General features: G+C 56.9%; 1 protein-coding gene across 3 annotated transcripts; it reads right to left on the bottom strand.

Annotated features, from left to right (window-relative positions):
• Positions 1-32: 32 nt before the first annotated feature.
• TFR2 (transferrin receptor 2) lies at positions 33-9,655 on the bottom strand. 3 transcript variants are annotated; one of them, XM_083376856.1, is made up of 18 exons: positions 9,516-9,655; positions 9,183-9,393; positions 8,663-8,858; positions 7,553-7,693; positions 7,336-7,447; positions 6,662-6,784; positions 6,240-6,356; positions 5,865-6,004; positions 5,573-5,745; positions 5,337-5,456; positions 4,625-4,707; positions 4,276-4,339; positions 3,961-4,028; positions 3,792-3,868; positions 3,340-3,424; positions 2,102-2,329; positions 1,171-1,311; positions 33-851 (listed from the first exon to the last, which is right to left on the bottom strand). In XM_083376856.1, the coding sequence occupies exons 1-18, from the start codon at positions 9,546-9,548 to the stop codon at positions 609-611; spliced, it is 2,355 nt and encodes a 784-aa protein (XP_083232982.1). In that variant the 5' UTR covers positions 9,549-9,655; the 3' UTR covers positions 33-608. The 3 variants fall into 3 exon arrangements, with proteins under 3 accessions (XP_083232982.1, XP_083232983.1, XP_083232984.1); XM_083376857.1 differs by lacking the exon at positions 9,183-9,393 and having other exon boundaries at positions 9,429-9,550; XM_083376858.1 differs by lacking the exons at positions 8,663-8,858; positions 9,516-9,655 and having other exon boundaries at positions 9,183-9,283.
• Between the last annotated feature and the right edge of the window lie 2,824 nt (positions 9,656-12,479).

Below are 12,479 nucleotides of genomic sequence, written 5' to 3'. Positions count from 1 at the left end.
ATCCACCCACCAGGCCTTCATGAGTCTCCAAAAACAGCCAGTCAGCCTTTTTTATTCCAATCTTGCAATTGCAATTCCAATTTGCAGCCGCTGACCGAGTATCCAAGGAGGAAAGAAGGAAGGGAAGGAGGCAGCATTCCCGTCTTATTACATAGCAATAAATCAATTCCATTTATAGCAGACCTTGCTGCTGATAAATCCCATGGGGGGGGTTGTGTGCAAAGGAGGGGGGGCTGCCATTCCATGGGGGGGGAGCGTGCAATTAACCCGGGGGTGGCCTTGCTAGTCTATTGCATAGCAATATTCCCATAATTCATAGTGAACGCTGTCACTGATAAATTAAGAATCAGGAGGAAAAAGAGGGAAGGAACGAAGGAAAGAGAAAAGCTTGGGGGGGGGATGAAACAAACCCCCTATGTGTGTGTGTGTGTGTGTGTGTGTGTTCACACACCTGTGCTTGCAAAAAAGTGCAACACCCTTTGCAAGCACTTTTTTGGGGGGTAACCAAAGGCGGACTGAGTCTAGGGCAGCATCTCAGGGACTCGAAACACCGGCGCTAACGTTAGGGGCCCCGGGCCCTTGGCTGAGGCCCCGATTTGTGTCCCGGCTCAGAAATTGTTGTCGATGTTCCACACGTCCCCGCTGAGTGCGTTGGCGGCCCCCTGCAGCGTCCAGGTGACAAGGGCGAGTTGCCGGCGGAAGAGAACTTCGTCAAACTTTTCCGGGGCGTCCCGCAGGAGGCTGACGTGCTCCAGGAGGGCCCTGAGGGTGTGGGGTCCCCGGCCGTGGAGGATGTGCCGGAAGGGAGTCTCGGTCACCGCCACGTATTGGGAGAGGAAGTAGAACTCCACCTGCAGGAGGGGAAGCAAAGGGAGGCATCCTTTGGCCTGGTGGGGGGAGTTGGGGACCCCAAAGGGCCACTGCCAGGCTGAGGGAGTCGGGGTCCTTTCATCCGTACACCCCCGGGGCTGATGCTCCATGATCTTCCAGGATCAGGATAGAGGGCTGCGGGCTCCTTTTCTGCCTAACAAGTGTTATTCTGGGCCAGTGAAAGCAGCTGCTGCCACTTAGGAATTCAGCCACCTCTGAAACTCAGTCCCGCTTAAGAAGGCAGCCGCCTCTGAAACTCAGTCTTTCCTGAGTTTGCAGCTTTAAGATGGGTGGACTCACCCGCATTATGCGGACATTGAACATGCGCAGAAGCCTCTCGTTGTGCTCCTCCGAGGTGTAGATGTCCTTGCGCAGCTTCTCGGCAGCCCGCACATAATCGCCCCGTGCCGAATACATCCACTGCAGGGTGAGACCCCGACTCTGGGCGAGGAAAAAATACCGAGGGAGAGGGCTGAAGCCGGAGTAGGTTGCAGAACGGTAGGGGGGGAAGGCCCCCCCAGGAGAGAGGCCCAGCAGCATTACCTGGCAGGTGGCGCTAACAGGTTAGCTGGCGTGTTTCTCACCTGTGCGCCCCCTGCTGGAAGCTATAAGAAATACACTCAGGCAGAGTAGCTGTTTTCCCTTGGAGGACGGATGCTAAAAATCAAATTATTTGAAAAGGGGGTACTAGACTCTCTCTGATTTGGGGCTACTGTGCAATATGGGAGGGGTAAGAAATTGGAGACATTTCACCCCCCTCCAAAATTTTCAGATGCGCAGACTGATAGTGCTCAATGCACAAGGACACTGCGCTTTGGGGAGCACCGTTAGGTAAGGTTTTGCAGAAAATGCTCCCCAAACGCCAAAGTATCTAGAGATGAAGCTACCAGGCTAGGAACCAGGAGACGGTGAGTTCTAGTTAGGCACGAAAGCTGGCTGGGTGACTTTGGGACAATCACCAGGAGACGGTGAGTTCTAGTCCCGCCTTAGGCATGAAAAGCCAGCTAGGTGTGCTTGGCCAGTCACTAGGAGACAGTGAGTTCTAGTTCTGCTTCAGTGATGGGCAGGCTCCATTTGATTGTAAGTCGAGGATTGTCTGTATCGGGCAAGTTTAGCGCCTTGCACTATTTATGAAAATAATAAAAGCTGGATCCGAAGGAATAAACGCGAGGGCCGCGTGCCTCTTTTGCGGAGGGGGAGAGGGGGGAGGGGGGAGGGCCAGGCCCCCCACCTTCAGAAGCGTGTTGTACTGGTTGAAGTGGGCGATCTCCTGCAGGAGGACGTCTCCGTAGCACCAGTAGTCCAGGGGCAGCAGGTGGTCGTGGCTCAGCTTGATCAGCAGGTGGCCCACCACCTCGGCCACGGACTTGGCCACGGCGGGCAGGCGCCCCTGGAGGGCCCGGTTGAGGTGGTCGTAGGTGTCCAGCATGGTGTTGAGGAAGGGGTACGGGCGCGAGTCCTGCGGGGGGACAGGGCAAAACCTGTGAGTCTGGGGGGGCCGCAGCCCCAAAGGGAGACAGGGCCAGGGGTCCAGGGCCACGCAGTGTGCCCCCTCCAGAATAGCAGGGAGGAGGCTGACCGCTGCTCTGGGCAGGAGCCCCAACACTCTCCATTTACAGCTCATCCTCAACTTACAGCAGTTCATTTAATAATAATAACAACAACTACAATAATAGCAGTAGTAACAATAGTAGTAGTAGCAGTAGTAATAGCATCAGTAATAATAATAGTAATAGTGGTAATAGTAATAATAATAATAGTATCAGTAGTAGTAGTAACTATTTCAATAACAACAACAACAATAACAGAGATGTATGGGTCCTCCTGCTTGAGCAGGGGGCTGGACTAGAAGACCTCCAAGGTCCCTTCCAGCCCTATTCTATTCTATTCTATTCTATTCTATTCTATTCTATTCTATTCTATTCTATTCTATTCTATAATAATAATAATAAAGTTGAAGGGACCTTGGAGGTCATCTAGTCCAACCCCCTGTTCAGGCAGGAAACTACCATTTCAAACAAATGCCTGTCCAGTCTCTTCTTAAAAACTTCCGGAGTTGAAAGTAGTGACCGTTGGAAGTTACAACGGGACTGAAAAAAGGGACTTATGACCGTTCTTCACCCTTACAACCGTTGCAGACGCTTTTCAGCTGACTCATATTTATGACGGTCACAGTGTCCCAGGTGGGGTCAGGCGATCCCCTTTTGCCACCTTCTGACCAGCAAAATCCAGATTCGCTTAACGAACTTAACAGCTGCGGTGATTTGCTTAACAACCGTGGCAAAAACGGTGGTCAAATTTGGCAAAACTCACTTAACAACCGTCTTGGTTCGCAGCAGAAATTTTGGACTCAGCTGTGGCCGTAAGTTGAGGACGCCCTGTGTTTCAGTCTTGCACGGGCAGAGTGGGGTCCTCAGGGTCCTCCCCCACCCCCTACCCCCATTTCGGGGAAGGGGCCGGGCACCTCACCTCTGCAAAGGAAAACTCCACGGCCGGGACCCCCCCAAAGGAGGTGAAGGCGAAGGCACTGCTGTCCATGGGGAGGGGCCGGAGGCTGAGAAGGGAGAGAAACCCACCAGGCTCAGGGGGAGGGAGAAGAAATTGGGGGGGGGGGGATTCCAGTAATGGCATTTCAGGAGATTTTGAGCCCATAGAAACCGGCGGGATTTCTTTAGCCCAGTTTTCCCCAACCGCGAACACGTAAAGATGGGTGGACTTGGCTGGGGAATTCTGGGAAATTGAAGTCCACGCCCACTTTAATAAGTTCTCAGGGCTGATTAAGCTACTGATTTTTTTCCCTTTGATTATTGCCCAATTTTTAGCCTTATGGCTAACTCCAGAGCTCAGCCCTGATGGGAGGGGGACCAAGGGGGTGGAATTGGGGGGGGGGAGTTTAAAGTCAGGGTGTCAATCCTTCTTACCCCTCATTTTCCCAGCGCCGGCCCTGCTCGGTCATCTGCGCAAAGATGCTTTGGCCGCTGCGATTGGGGCTGTCCACCTGCAGGGAAGAGGCCGGGGGTGTGGGGGGTTGTGGAGAGCCGCCCTCACGAAGACCCCTCCCCTTCTTTCCTCCCCCACCTGTCCCCTCACCTGCTTAATGACGCTCTCGATGAGGCTGATCAGGGCAGGGCTGGCCTTGGCCAGCAATCTGTCATCTCCTGCGAAGAGACCCAGGCCCAAGGTTCTAGTCCTCATCGCCAAATCTTTCGGCCTCCCCAGCCGTCTTCCTGCTTCTTTTTTTCATCTCTCCCACCCACGTCTTTCTGGTTTTTCATAGTGGCGGTTGGGGTCTTCACCCTCTTAGCAGGCTTGGAGGCCGGCGGGATGGGCCTTCCTTTCCGCAGACCCCCCCCTTGGGCGGCACTCAGTCTGGGGGGGGCTGCCTGCCTCCCCCTCCCCACTCACCCAGCACCGCATTGTCCAGACTGATGTACGCAGCGGCCTTGAGGTGCAGCATGGTGAGGTAGCCCTGCGGAGACCGGATGCGGTTTTTAAAAGGGGGGGGTTAGAAATGGGGGGGCCTTCGCTGCTCAGAGACCCCCTTGCTCCCGTTCCTGAGGCCCCCTGATCAAGGGGTCCGTTTCGTGGGCGGCTGACGTGGACAGGGGAGGGTTTGGGGGGCACGTTGGATTGGTGGGTTCCCCATGCCCCCCTCTTTGGCAAACCCAGAGGAAGGGGGAGTTGCCACCATTTCCCGCCCCTCGCCAGCACGCCTCCCTGCCGGGCTGCCCACGGCCTGCCCAGCCCCACTTGCCTCCAGCCACTCGGTGGACCCCACGCTGCCAAAGTCGCCGGCATCCCAGCTCACAAAGAGCAAGCTCCTCCGCAGTTGGAACCCTGCAGTGTAGGACACTGAGTGATCTGCATCGCTCCCAGTCAGGCTTCTCTCGAACTCACAACAGCCCCCACCCCGCCGCTGCCAAGGGGCCCCCAACGGCTGCTGTGGCGCAAAAGGGGGCCTTTCAAAGCAGCCCCCTCGCATTTTACAGGCAAGTCCTCAACTTACGACAATTCACGGAGGGACCCTCTGAAGTCAGAGCAGCGCTGAAAAAAAAGGGACTCGGGACCGTTTTTCACACTTGCGACTATGGCGGTGTGCTGGGGATCCCGTGATCAAAACTCAAACACTTGGCGACCGACTCGTATTTATGACAGTCGCACGGTGTCCTGGTGTTATGTGATCCCCTTTTGTGACCTTGTGACCAGCAAAGTCAAGGAGGGAGCCAGATTCACTTAACAACCATGTGACCCGCTTAACAACTGCCATGATTCACTTAATGACCATGAGAAGAAAGGTCGTAAAATGGAGCAAAACTCACTTAAGTTTCTCACTTAGCAACAGAAAGCCCGGGCTCGGTCGTAAGTCAAGGACTCCCTGTATTTCAGGGAATGTTTGCACTAGGGGTCCTATGAAGAGACACACAGAAACACACACACACATACACACGCCTCCATCATCGGCTTACCGTTCTGCACCATGGCAACAAAAGTCCGGGCCAGTTCCAGCAAAATGGCTGTGCCCACTCCGGACCGGGCGGCTCCGGGCCCCAGGGAATCCCGCTGGGCCCCCACAATCAGGTAGTGATCTAGCAGATTCAAAGGATACAAAGCACAGGATCGCGAGAGATTCCTGGACCAGTCTCCCTTTGCAGAGACCCTCGTCTCTCTTCCTTGCCTCGCCCGAACTCCCTGCCAGCGGTACCGGGTTCAAATTTGCCCTCGATGCAGCCGAAAACATTGTTAATCATGACCGACTGCCGGACGTTGTGCACCCCGAGCTGCAGGCGGGAGTTGGGGTCCCCGGGGCCGAGCAGGTAGGGGACCTCCGGAAGGCGGCCCCTCCAGGCCTGGGGGGCTGGGGGGCCGGTCAGCTGCCTGCAGGGGAATCAGACACGAACGTGTGGATGCCGCGTCTGAAGGCGGGCACAGCCCCACCTGGTTCCACCCATCCTCCCACTCAGCCCTCCCTCCCTCCCTCCCCCCCAGCTACACACCGGAGCAGGCGGGCGGCCACGGCGGCACTGATGGGGTGAGCCGGGATTGAGGGCAGCCCCGAGGACTTTATGGGGGGAAACTGGGTGTGATTGAAGGACGGGAAGCCGGGGCTGTAAGGGTCTCCAGCCCCCATATGAACCTGCAAGGGGGAAAGAAAAAAGGGGCACCCTGAGCTGGGAAAGCCATCCGGAGCCTCCAGGGGCCAAGGCAGTCTACCTGGGAGCTCTCTGCTGCCACCGCCTGCTCGGCGGCCCCCAGTGCATCAGGATGGCCCCGGCAGGTAGGAGAATGCAAACTGGAGAACGGGGGGGGGGGGTTAGGGTTCAACAGCTGCTTCTGACACACACCCTCCCCCCCCCGAAAAAACTACTCACATGTCCATAAATGCTGATGTTAGGGAAAAGGCCCAGTTTGCGGGGGTCTTGAGGAATGTCCTGGGGGTCCGGGTAAATGAGGATCCCCTTCGCCTGGCTAGCCTCTGCGTTTGCCACCTGGGGGGAGGAAGCGTTCAGGGTGGCCTTTTGCCTTTCATGACCCCCCCCCACACCAATCCTCAAAGCCCCCCCAGCCCCTTCCCAACCGGACCCCCTTTCTCTCCCCTTTCCCCAGGGATGGAGCTTTGGACATTCCCCCCCCATTGCAAAGGGGCCCCCTGTCCTTCCCCGTCTGCACCTGCGGGGTCCAGAAGCCCCACCTGCCCCCCATCACCTGGCAGGGATGCCCACGAGCCATTGGCAGAATCTTTCTGCCCGGGAGGAGTGGGGGGGTCTACGGTGTTGGGGTGCCCCCGGCTCACCTTCTCGGCGTAGCTGATTTTCCCCACGCGGGTGATGACCAGGTGCCCCCGCGGACTCAGCCCCCGCTGCTCCAGCAACGCAAAGTCCTCCCTGCGCCCGTAGTTGGCAAAGACGAGGCCGCCCTGAGGATGGGGAGGGGGGAAAGGGGCTCAGAGGGGGAGGGGGGACCCTTCAGATTGGGGGGGAGGGGAATTCCCCACCTGAGGGAAGAGATGGGGCAAAACCCCCAGTCCCCTCCTGGGCCCTTCTGGACTACGGGTTTTCTTGCTACCTCTCCCGAAGAGCTTCCAGCCCTGGTGAAGTCTACCTTCATCTCTCTTTTGTATTTTTCACTCAGGGATGGGCGGCTACAGGTAAGTCCTCGACTTACAACAATTCATTTAGTGACCGTTCAAAGTTACAAGGGCACTGGAAAAAACAGACTTGGGACTGTTTTCCCACACTTAACGACCGTGGCCGCATCCACGTGGCCACGCGATCAAAATTCGGACGTTGGCAACCGACTCGTATTTATGACGGTCGCAGTGTCCAGGGTGGCGGGGGGGGGGGGTGTCACGCGATCCGCTTTTGCGGCCTTCTGACAAACAATGGGGAAGCCAGATTCACTTAATCAACCGTGGCCAAAAAAGGCCGTAAAGCGGGGCAAAATTCACTCAAGCAGAGCATTAATTACCGCGACGGTGCCAGAGGCGCTGTAGGGGCAGTAAACCTCTGGGTCTTCCAGCTGCAGCTCCTCCGTCACAGCCCCGCTGGCGTCCACCCACCGGAGAAAGTTGGGCCGCCTCCTGAGAAAAGGGGGCGACAGGGGTGGGGGGGTTAAAAGGCCCAGCAGACCCTGCTCCCCCCCACCCCAGCCCCCCCCCATAGCCCCCAGGAACAGCCGTACTGACCGGTCGGGGAGCTGCAGCCTCACGTAGTGGCTATCGGTCCAGCTGTGGTCCAGGCCAAAGGAGGTGAAGGCCTCCAGGACGTGGCTGGAAAGGGCCTCCAGGCGAGGGGAGCCGGGAGGGTGGGGACCCTCACTCATTTTTCTGCCGGGGAGGAGAGAGATGAGGATGGTTTAATCTTCCATTCGATTCACAATCTGGTGCATTATATTAATTATTATTATTATTATTTTTTAAAATTTTAATCCCATTTATATGCCGCCCCTCTCCGAAGACTCAGGGCGGCTTACAATCTAAAGCACAAACCAATGTGCTTAGCAGTAGCCTTCATTCTATGTCTATGCCTGCTTATTAGGGCTTTCGCCCCCCCAGCAGCATTATTACAAAGTCAGCTTAATTGCCCCCAACAATCTGGGTCCTCATTTTACCTACCTCGGTAGGTAAATAATAATAATACCTACCGAGGTAGTTATTATTATTATTATTATTATTATTATTATTATTATTATTATTATTATTATTATTATTATTATTATTTATTATTTATTATTATTATTATTATTATTATTATTATTATTATTATTATTATTATTATACATTACACACACACATATATATATGAATGTATAAATATATATAATTAAATTTATATGTCGCCTATCTCACCATGGGGCCACTCTAGATGACTCACAACCATAAAAAGGAAATTTAAACAAAGCAAAAGTAGAATAATAGAATAATAACAGAAACAAGAAAAAAGAAAAAAAGCAGCTATAAAAAAATACATCCATATGGTGAGTAAAAACAACAACAACGACCCTTCCTCACTTGGGAGGGGGTCCTCCCCTTTGCTCCTGAGAGCTTTGCATGTGACACCCCACCCCAAGCGCACACACACACACACACACACACACACACAGACACCCCACTCTTCCAGCTGGGAGCTCCTGTTGCAGAGATGGGACAAATATGGGGGGGGGCTTAAAAGTGACGAATTCTAAGAGGGCCCCCCTCTCACTTGCTTGCCCCCCCAGGGTGCCCCCCTCAGATGCCTGTTGAACCCCCAGCCCGTCCTCGTCCCTGGGGGCCCCTCCCGCGGAGGGGGGGGCTCACCGGATGGTCCCCTCGATCTTCTCCTCCTGGAGATACTTCTGGAACATCTCCCTCAGGTCGCTCCAGTAGAGGGGGGGCGGCCCCCGGGGGTCCTGGGCCGGGCGGTAGGGGCCGTCCTCGTTGATCATGGGCAGGAAGTCTCCACAGGCCGCGCAGGAGCCCCCCCTCCGGGAAGAGACGTACCCCAGGAGGAACCCTGCGGGGGGGGGCAAAGGGCCGGCTGGCTGAGTTGCCGGGATTTAAGTCTGGCGGGGGTGGGGGGGTTTCTGATGCCAACCGTGCCGGCCATCCTCTCCACTGGGGCTTGGAGAAGACCCCCCCCAAGATGGCAGTCCCCGGGAAAAATAGAGGGGCCGTTTAGGACCCCCACCCAGTATTGAGGACTCAAGACCATCTCATTGGTCTAACCCTGCTGGAAGTGATGGGGGCACGACCCTGAGCAAGGGGGCAAATCTCTCCAAGCCGGGGGGGGGAGAAAAGCAGGCTGGTGGGGGGGGGCAGACTGGACCCCCTTCCTCACCTACGATGAGCAGGAGAAGGCCCACCAGAGCCAGGTACACCCCCGTCTTCCACCGGGTTGGCCCGGGAGGGGGGGACCCATCCTTTGGGCTGCTGGACGGCCCGTCGGCTTCCTCCATCTTGATCTGAAGCCCCCCCGGGTCACGGTCCCCATCGTCCTCGGCCGTGTTGCGGTAGATGGTGTAGGACCTCTGCCCGGGTTTCTGCCTGATCTGGAATCGAGTGGGGAAGAGCAGTCCTGTCTTACCTTGCAGGGATGTCGTTCCAGGAATAAAAGGCAGCGGGGGTGGGGAGTCTTTAGGCGGGCCGGCTGTCGGGGGCTTCCCAGCCTTACCACTCGCTGCAGGCGGGCTGTCCAAAAAGCCATCGTCCCCGGTGGGTCCCCAGCAGCCCTGCCTGTTGAGAGAGGCAGGCAGAAATTCTTGAGGGCTCCACCAGCGCCAGGCGGTTATCAGGGCACACCCTGCCTCCCCTCGGCCCTGCAGGAGACGTGCCTGGTGCAGCCCCCTTATCAGCACCGGGCATGGGGGGGGTGTTAATCGGCTCGTGCAGGCGGGTGTCCTCCCGGTCATGAGGTTGGGCCCTGTGTAGTAGGCGGGCGTGTGTGTGTGTGGGGGGGGCTATTTCCCAAAAATCTCTCTTAGCTGGTTTCTGAAGGAGGGGTGTCCATCCTTGGCCCCTTTAAGACTGGTGGACTTCAACTCCCAGAATTCCTCAGCCAGCCATGCCTGTTTTTTTTCACCTATCCCTTAAAGCGGAGAGATTGGAGAGGGAGGGATTATAAGAGAGTAAGCAGGGCCACAATGAGTATGCTGGCTGGGGGATTCTGGGAGTTGAAGTCCACCACTTAAAGTTGCATGGCTGGCTGGGGAATTCTGGGAGTTGAAGTCCACCAGTCTTAACATTGCAAAGGTTGAAGACCCCTGGTCTAAAGCCTCCTTCAAACCTCCAGAGAGCTTCCTTCTTGCCCCCTCCCTTACCTCCCGATCCAGCCCAGAGCTTTGTGATCTCCTAGTGGTGCCCCGGCCAGCAGGGCCAGAATTAGCTCCCTCAGCATCCAAGTGGGCAGACCGCCAACCTGGGCTTTTTCCTCATCCAATGGTTAACTGGGGTAGACTGGCTGGCTTTCAGCCACCTGCCCTACAATCTCAGGTACCAGCTATGGGGCGGGGGGGGGGGTCTTCTTCCTGCCCAGGAAGAAAAGTTACACACCCTCAACCGGGGTTGTGTGGCAGAAGGATTACAGCCTTTTGGGAGGCTTAGGTGTTTTTGTATTGAAATCTGTCTCTTGGGTGGGAAGGAGAGGGCTCCACCAGGTGAACATCTGCCTGACTGACAGTTTGTTAAAGGCCCATTGGCCAGTGGAGTTGTGGTGGGGGGGGCAAAGTGTGCTTTTCCCACCCCGATCCAGCTTCAAGCTCGGTGCCACGTGCACAAAAATTGTTTACTTTGTTTTGCAACACCGCATTGCTCAAGCTGGTTTACCTTGATGGGGAGTGGGGGGAACCCAGGGGTCACTCAGACGGCCCCATTTTTCTGCTCTTCCCGAGAACCCAGCCCCCACCAATCCTCTTCCTGGGGGAAATTGGGTCCCTTTCTCTTGCGCAGGCCCAGGAATCCCTTTGCCCTGGAGGGGGCCGCTGGAAGTAGGGTGGGAGAAATTGCAGGGGGGGGGGACAGCTGCTTGATTCCCTCAGTTCGAATTCTGCTCTAAAGCAAAAGCAAAGCTAATAAGTGAGTTGTGTGTTTCCGTCTCTCGGCTGTGTTCGCACAACCCCCAAACCCTTGAATGACTCTGCCGTCGGGGTTGGCTCTCCCGCCAGGCACAGAACCCCCCCCTCCCCAATTGACCCCAACCCAGCCTCTGGGCTCCCCTGGTTAAAAACGGTCGTGGGAACAGGGCCTGGGTCCCGATAAGGGGGCCTTGGGGGGAGGGAAATGGTGGCCCCCCCAACTGCCGGGGATTCCCCAAGGAAGAGAAGGAAGGGGTGGGGGTGGGGAGGAGATTCTTCTTACACACACACACACACACGCACACACACACACAGACATACCGAGCTGTGAGTGTCTTCATGTTGTGCAAAATTCAGCCCAACGAGGGACAAAGATTTGGAGGGGAGATAGTCACCCCCCCATTGGCTTTTTGGTGGTGCCAATCGCAGCACCAATTTTTGCTCCCCAGACCCCCAATCTTGGGTGAGCCGGGGCCCCAGGGCCACCTGATGCCCCCTCACCCTCCAAAGAGACCCTAACTCACCCCTGGCTCTCGGGAGGCCCCCGTCCAGCCGGCCCTGGATTGACCCAGTGGAGTTGGGCAGACGGCCCTTCGCCTCCTCCGGCCGCTGCTCCTCCCTCTGGGGCGGCCGTCCGCGCTTGCCCCCTCCCAGAGAGTTGCTGACTCTCCAGATGTGCGTGGGAGGGGGGGTCAAACTCTGCCTTCTGCTGGCGGTGGGGGCCTTAATCAAGTCCCCATTGCCAGGGCCACAGCTCTGTGAAATGTGGAGGGGGGGGTTGTCTGGCACACGCACCTTCAACCCTAAGGGGAGGCCAGAGGACCCCCCAGACCCCGTCCCAATATGCAGACCCCCCCTTTGCCAGCTTCTCTTGCTGGCACCCCCCAGATGTGCTGGGGTCCCTGGCAATTCTGAGCATCGGCGTCCTGGTGCGTTTGCTGCTTTGGGGGAGATCGGGGTGCCTGGGCCCTTCAACCATGGTGGGGGGGGTCTGTAGATGGGAGACACACACACACTCCGGCTGTCTTCGAGGCTTTGCTGCTTTGCTGGGCCTTGTCTCCTGCCAGCTGAGCAGAGAGGAATTCTGGGAGTTGAAGTCCCCACATCTGGCCGAGGTCCCTGGCCAAGGTCCCGGTGGATTTGGGCCTCCCACTCTTCACCCAGGCCGGCTTCTGGCGGGTTCAGCTCAGCTGCCCCACGGACGGCATTTGGCCCCCTCCCTTGCCCCCCCAGCCTAAAAGGGCAGGAGGCGCCCAGTCTCTTGACCCGGCAACTGATCCTGCGGAGAGCAGCTGAGCCTGCCCGGGGACATCGTGGCGGCTGCAGAGAAGCGGAAGTCCCACAGGTAGAGCACTCGACAGGCCGCAGGCCTGAAGAGCCGCTTCTGCAGAGGAAGGTGACCGAGGGGGCGATTCAGTGCCCAGACCCCACCGGTCCCTCCCTCTGCTGGGGAGACGTTGGGGGGCCCAGCTGCGCATCCTGCCCGCCGGTCCCGGCTTGCTTGGCTTGGCAGCAGAAGGGGCACGTGATGGGCGTGGCGGAGGCAGCGGCCTTTTCCGGCTGCT

This window comes from Vipera ursinii (genome assembly GCF_947247035.1).
Source record: "Vipera ursinii genome assembly, chromosome: Z".
Classification (NCBI taxonomy): Eukaryota; Metazoa; Chordata; class Lepidosauria; order Squamata; family Viperidae; genus Vipera; species Vipera ursinii.
Note: the sequence above shows the minus strand (reverse complement) of the source record. Positions and strands in the feature narration are given on the sequence as shown.

Excerpts from the sequence above, each read along its gene's own strand:
- TFR2 (XM_083376856.1), bottom strand. The coding sequence starts at position 9,548 with ATGGCTTTTTGGACAGCCCGCCTGCAGCGAGTG. Across the intron at positions 9,394-9,515 it reads CAGCCCGCCTGCAGCGAGTG|ATCAGGCAGAAACCCGGGCA; the intron begins GTAAGGCTGGGA and ends ACTCGATTCCAG. Across the intron at positions 7,694-8,662 it reads AAGATCGAGGGGACCATCCG|AAAAATGAGTGAGGGTCCCC; the intron begins GTGAGCCCCCCC and ends CCTCCCCGGCAG.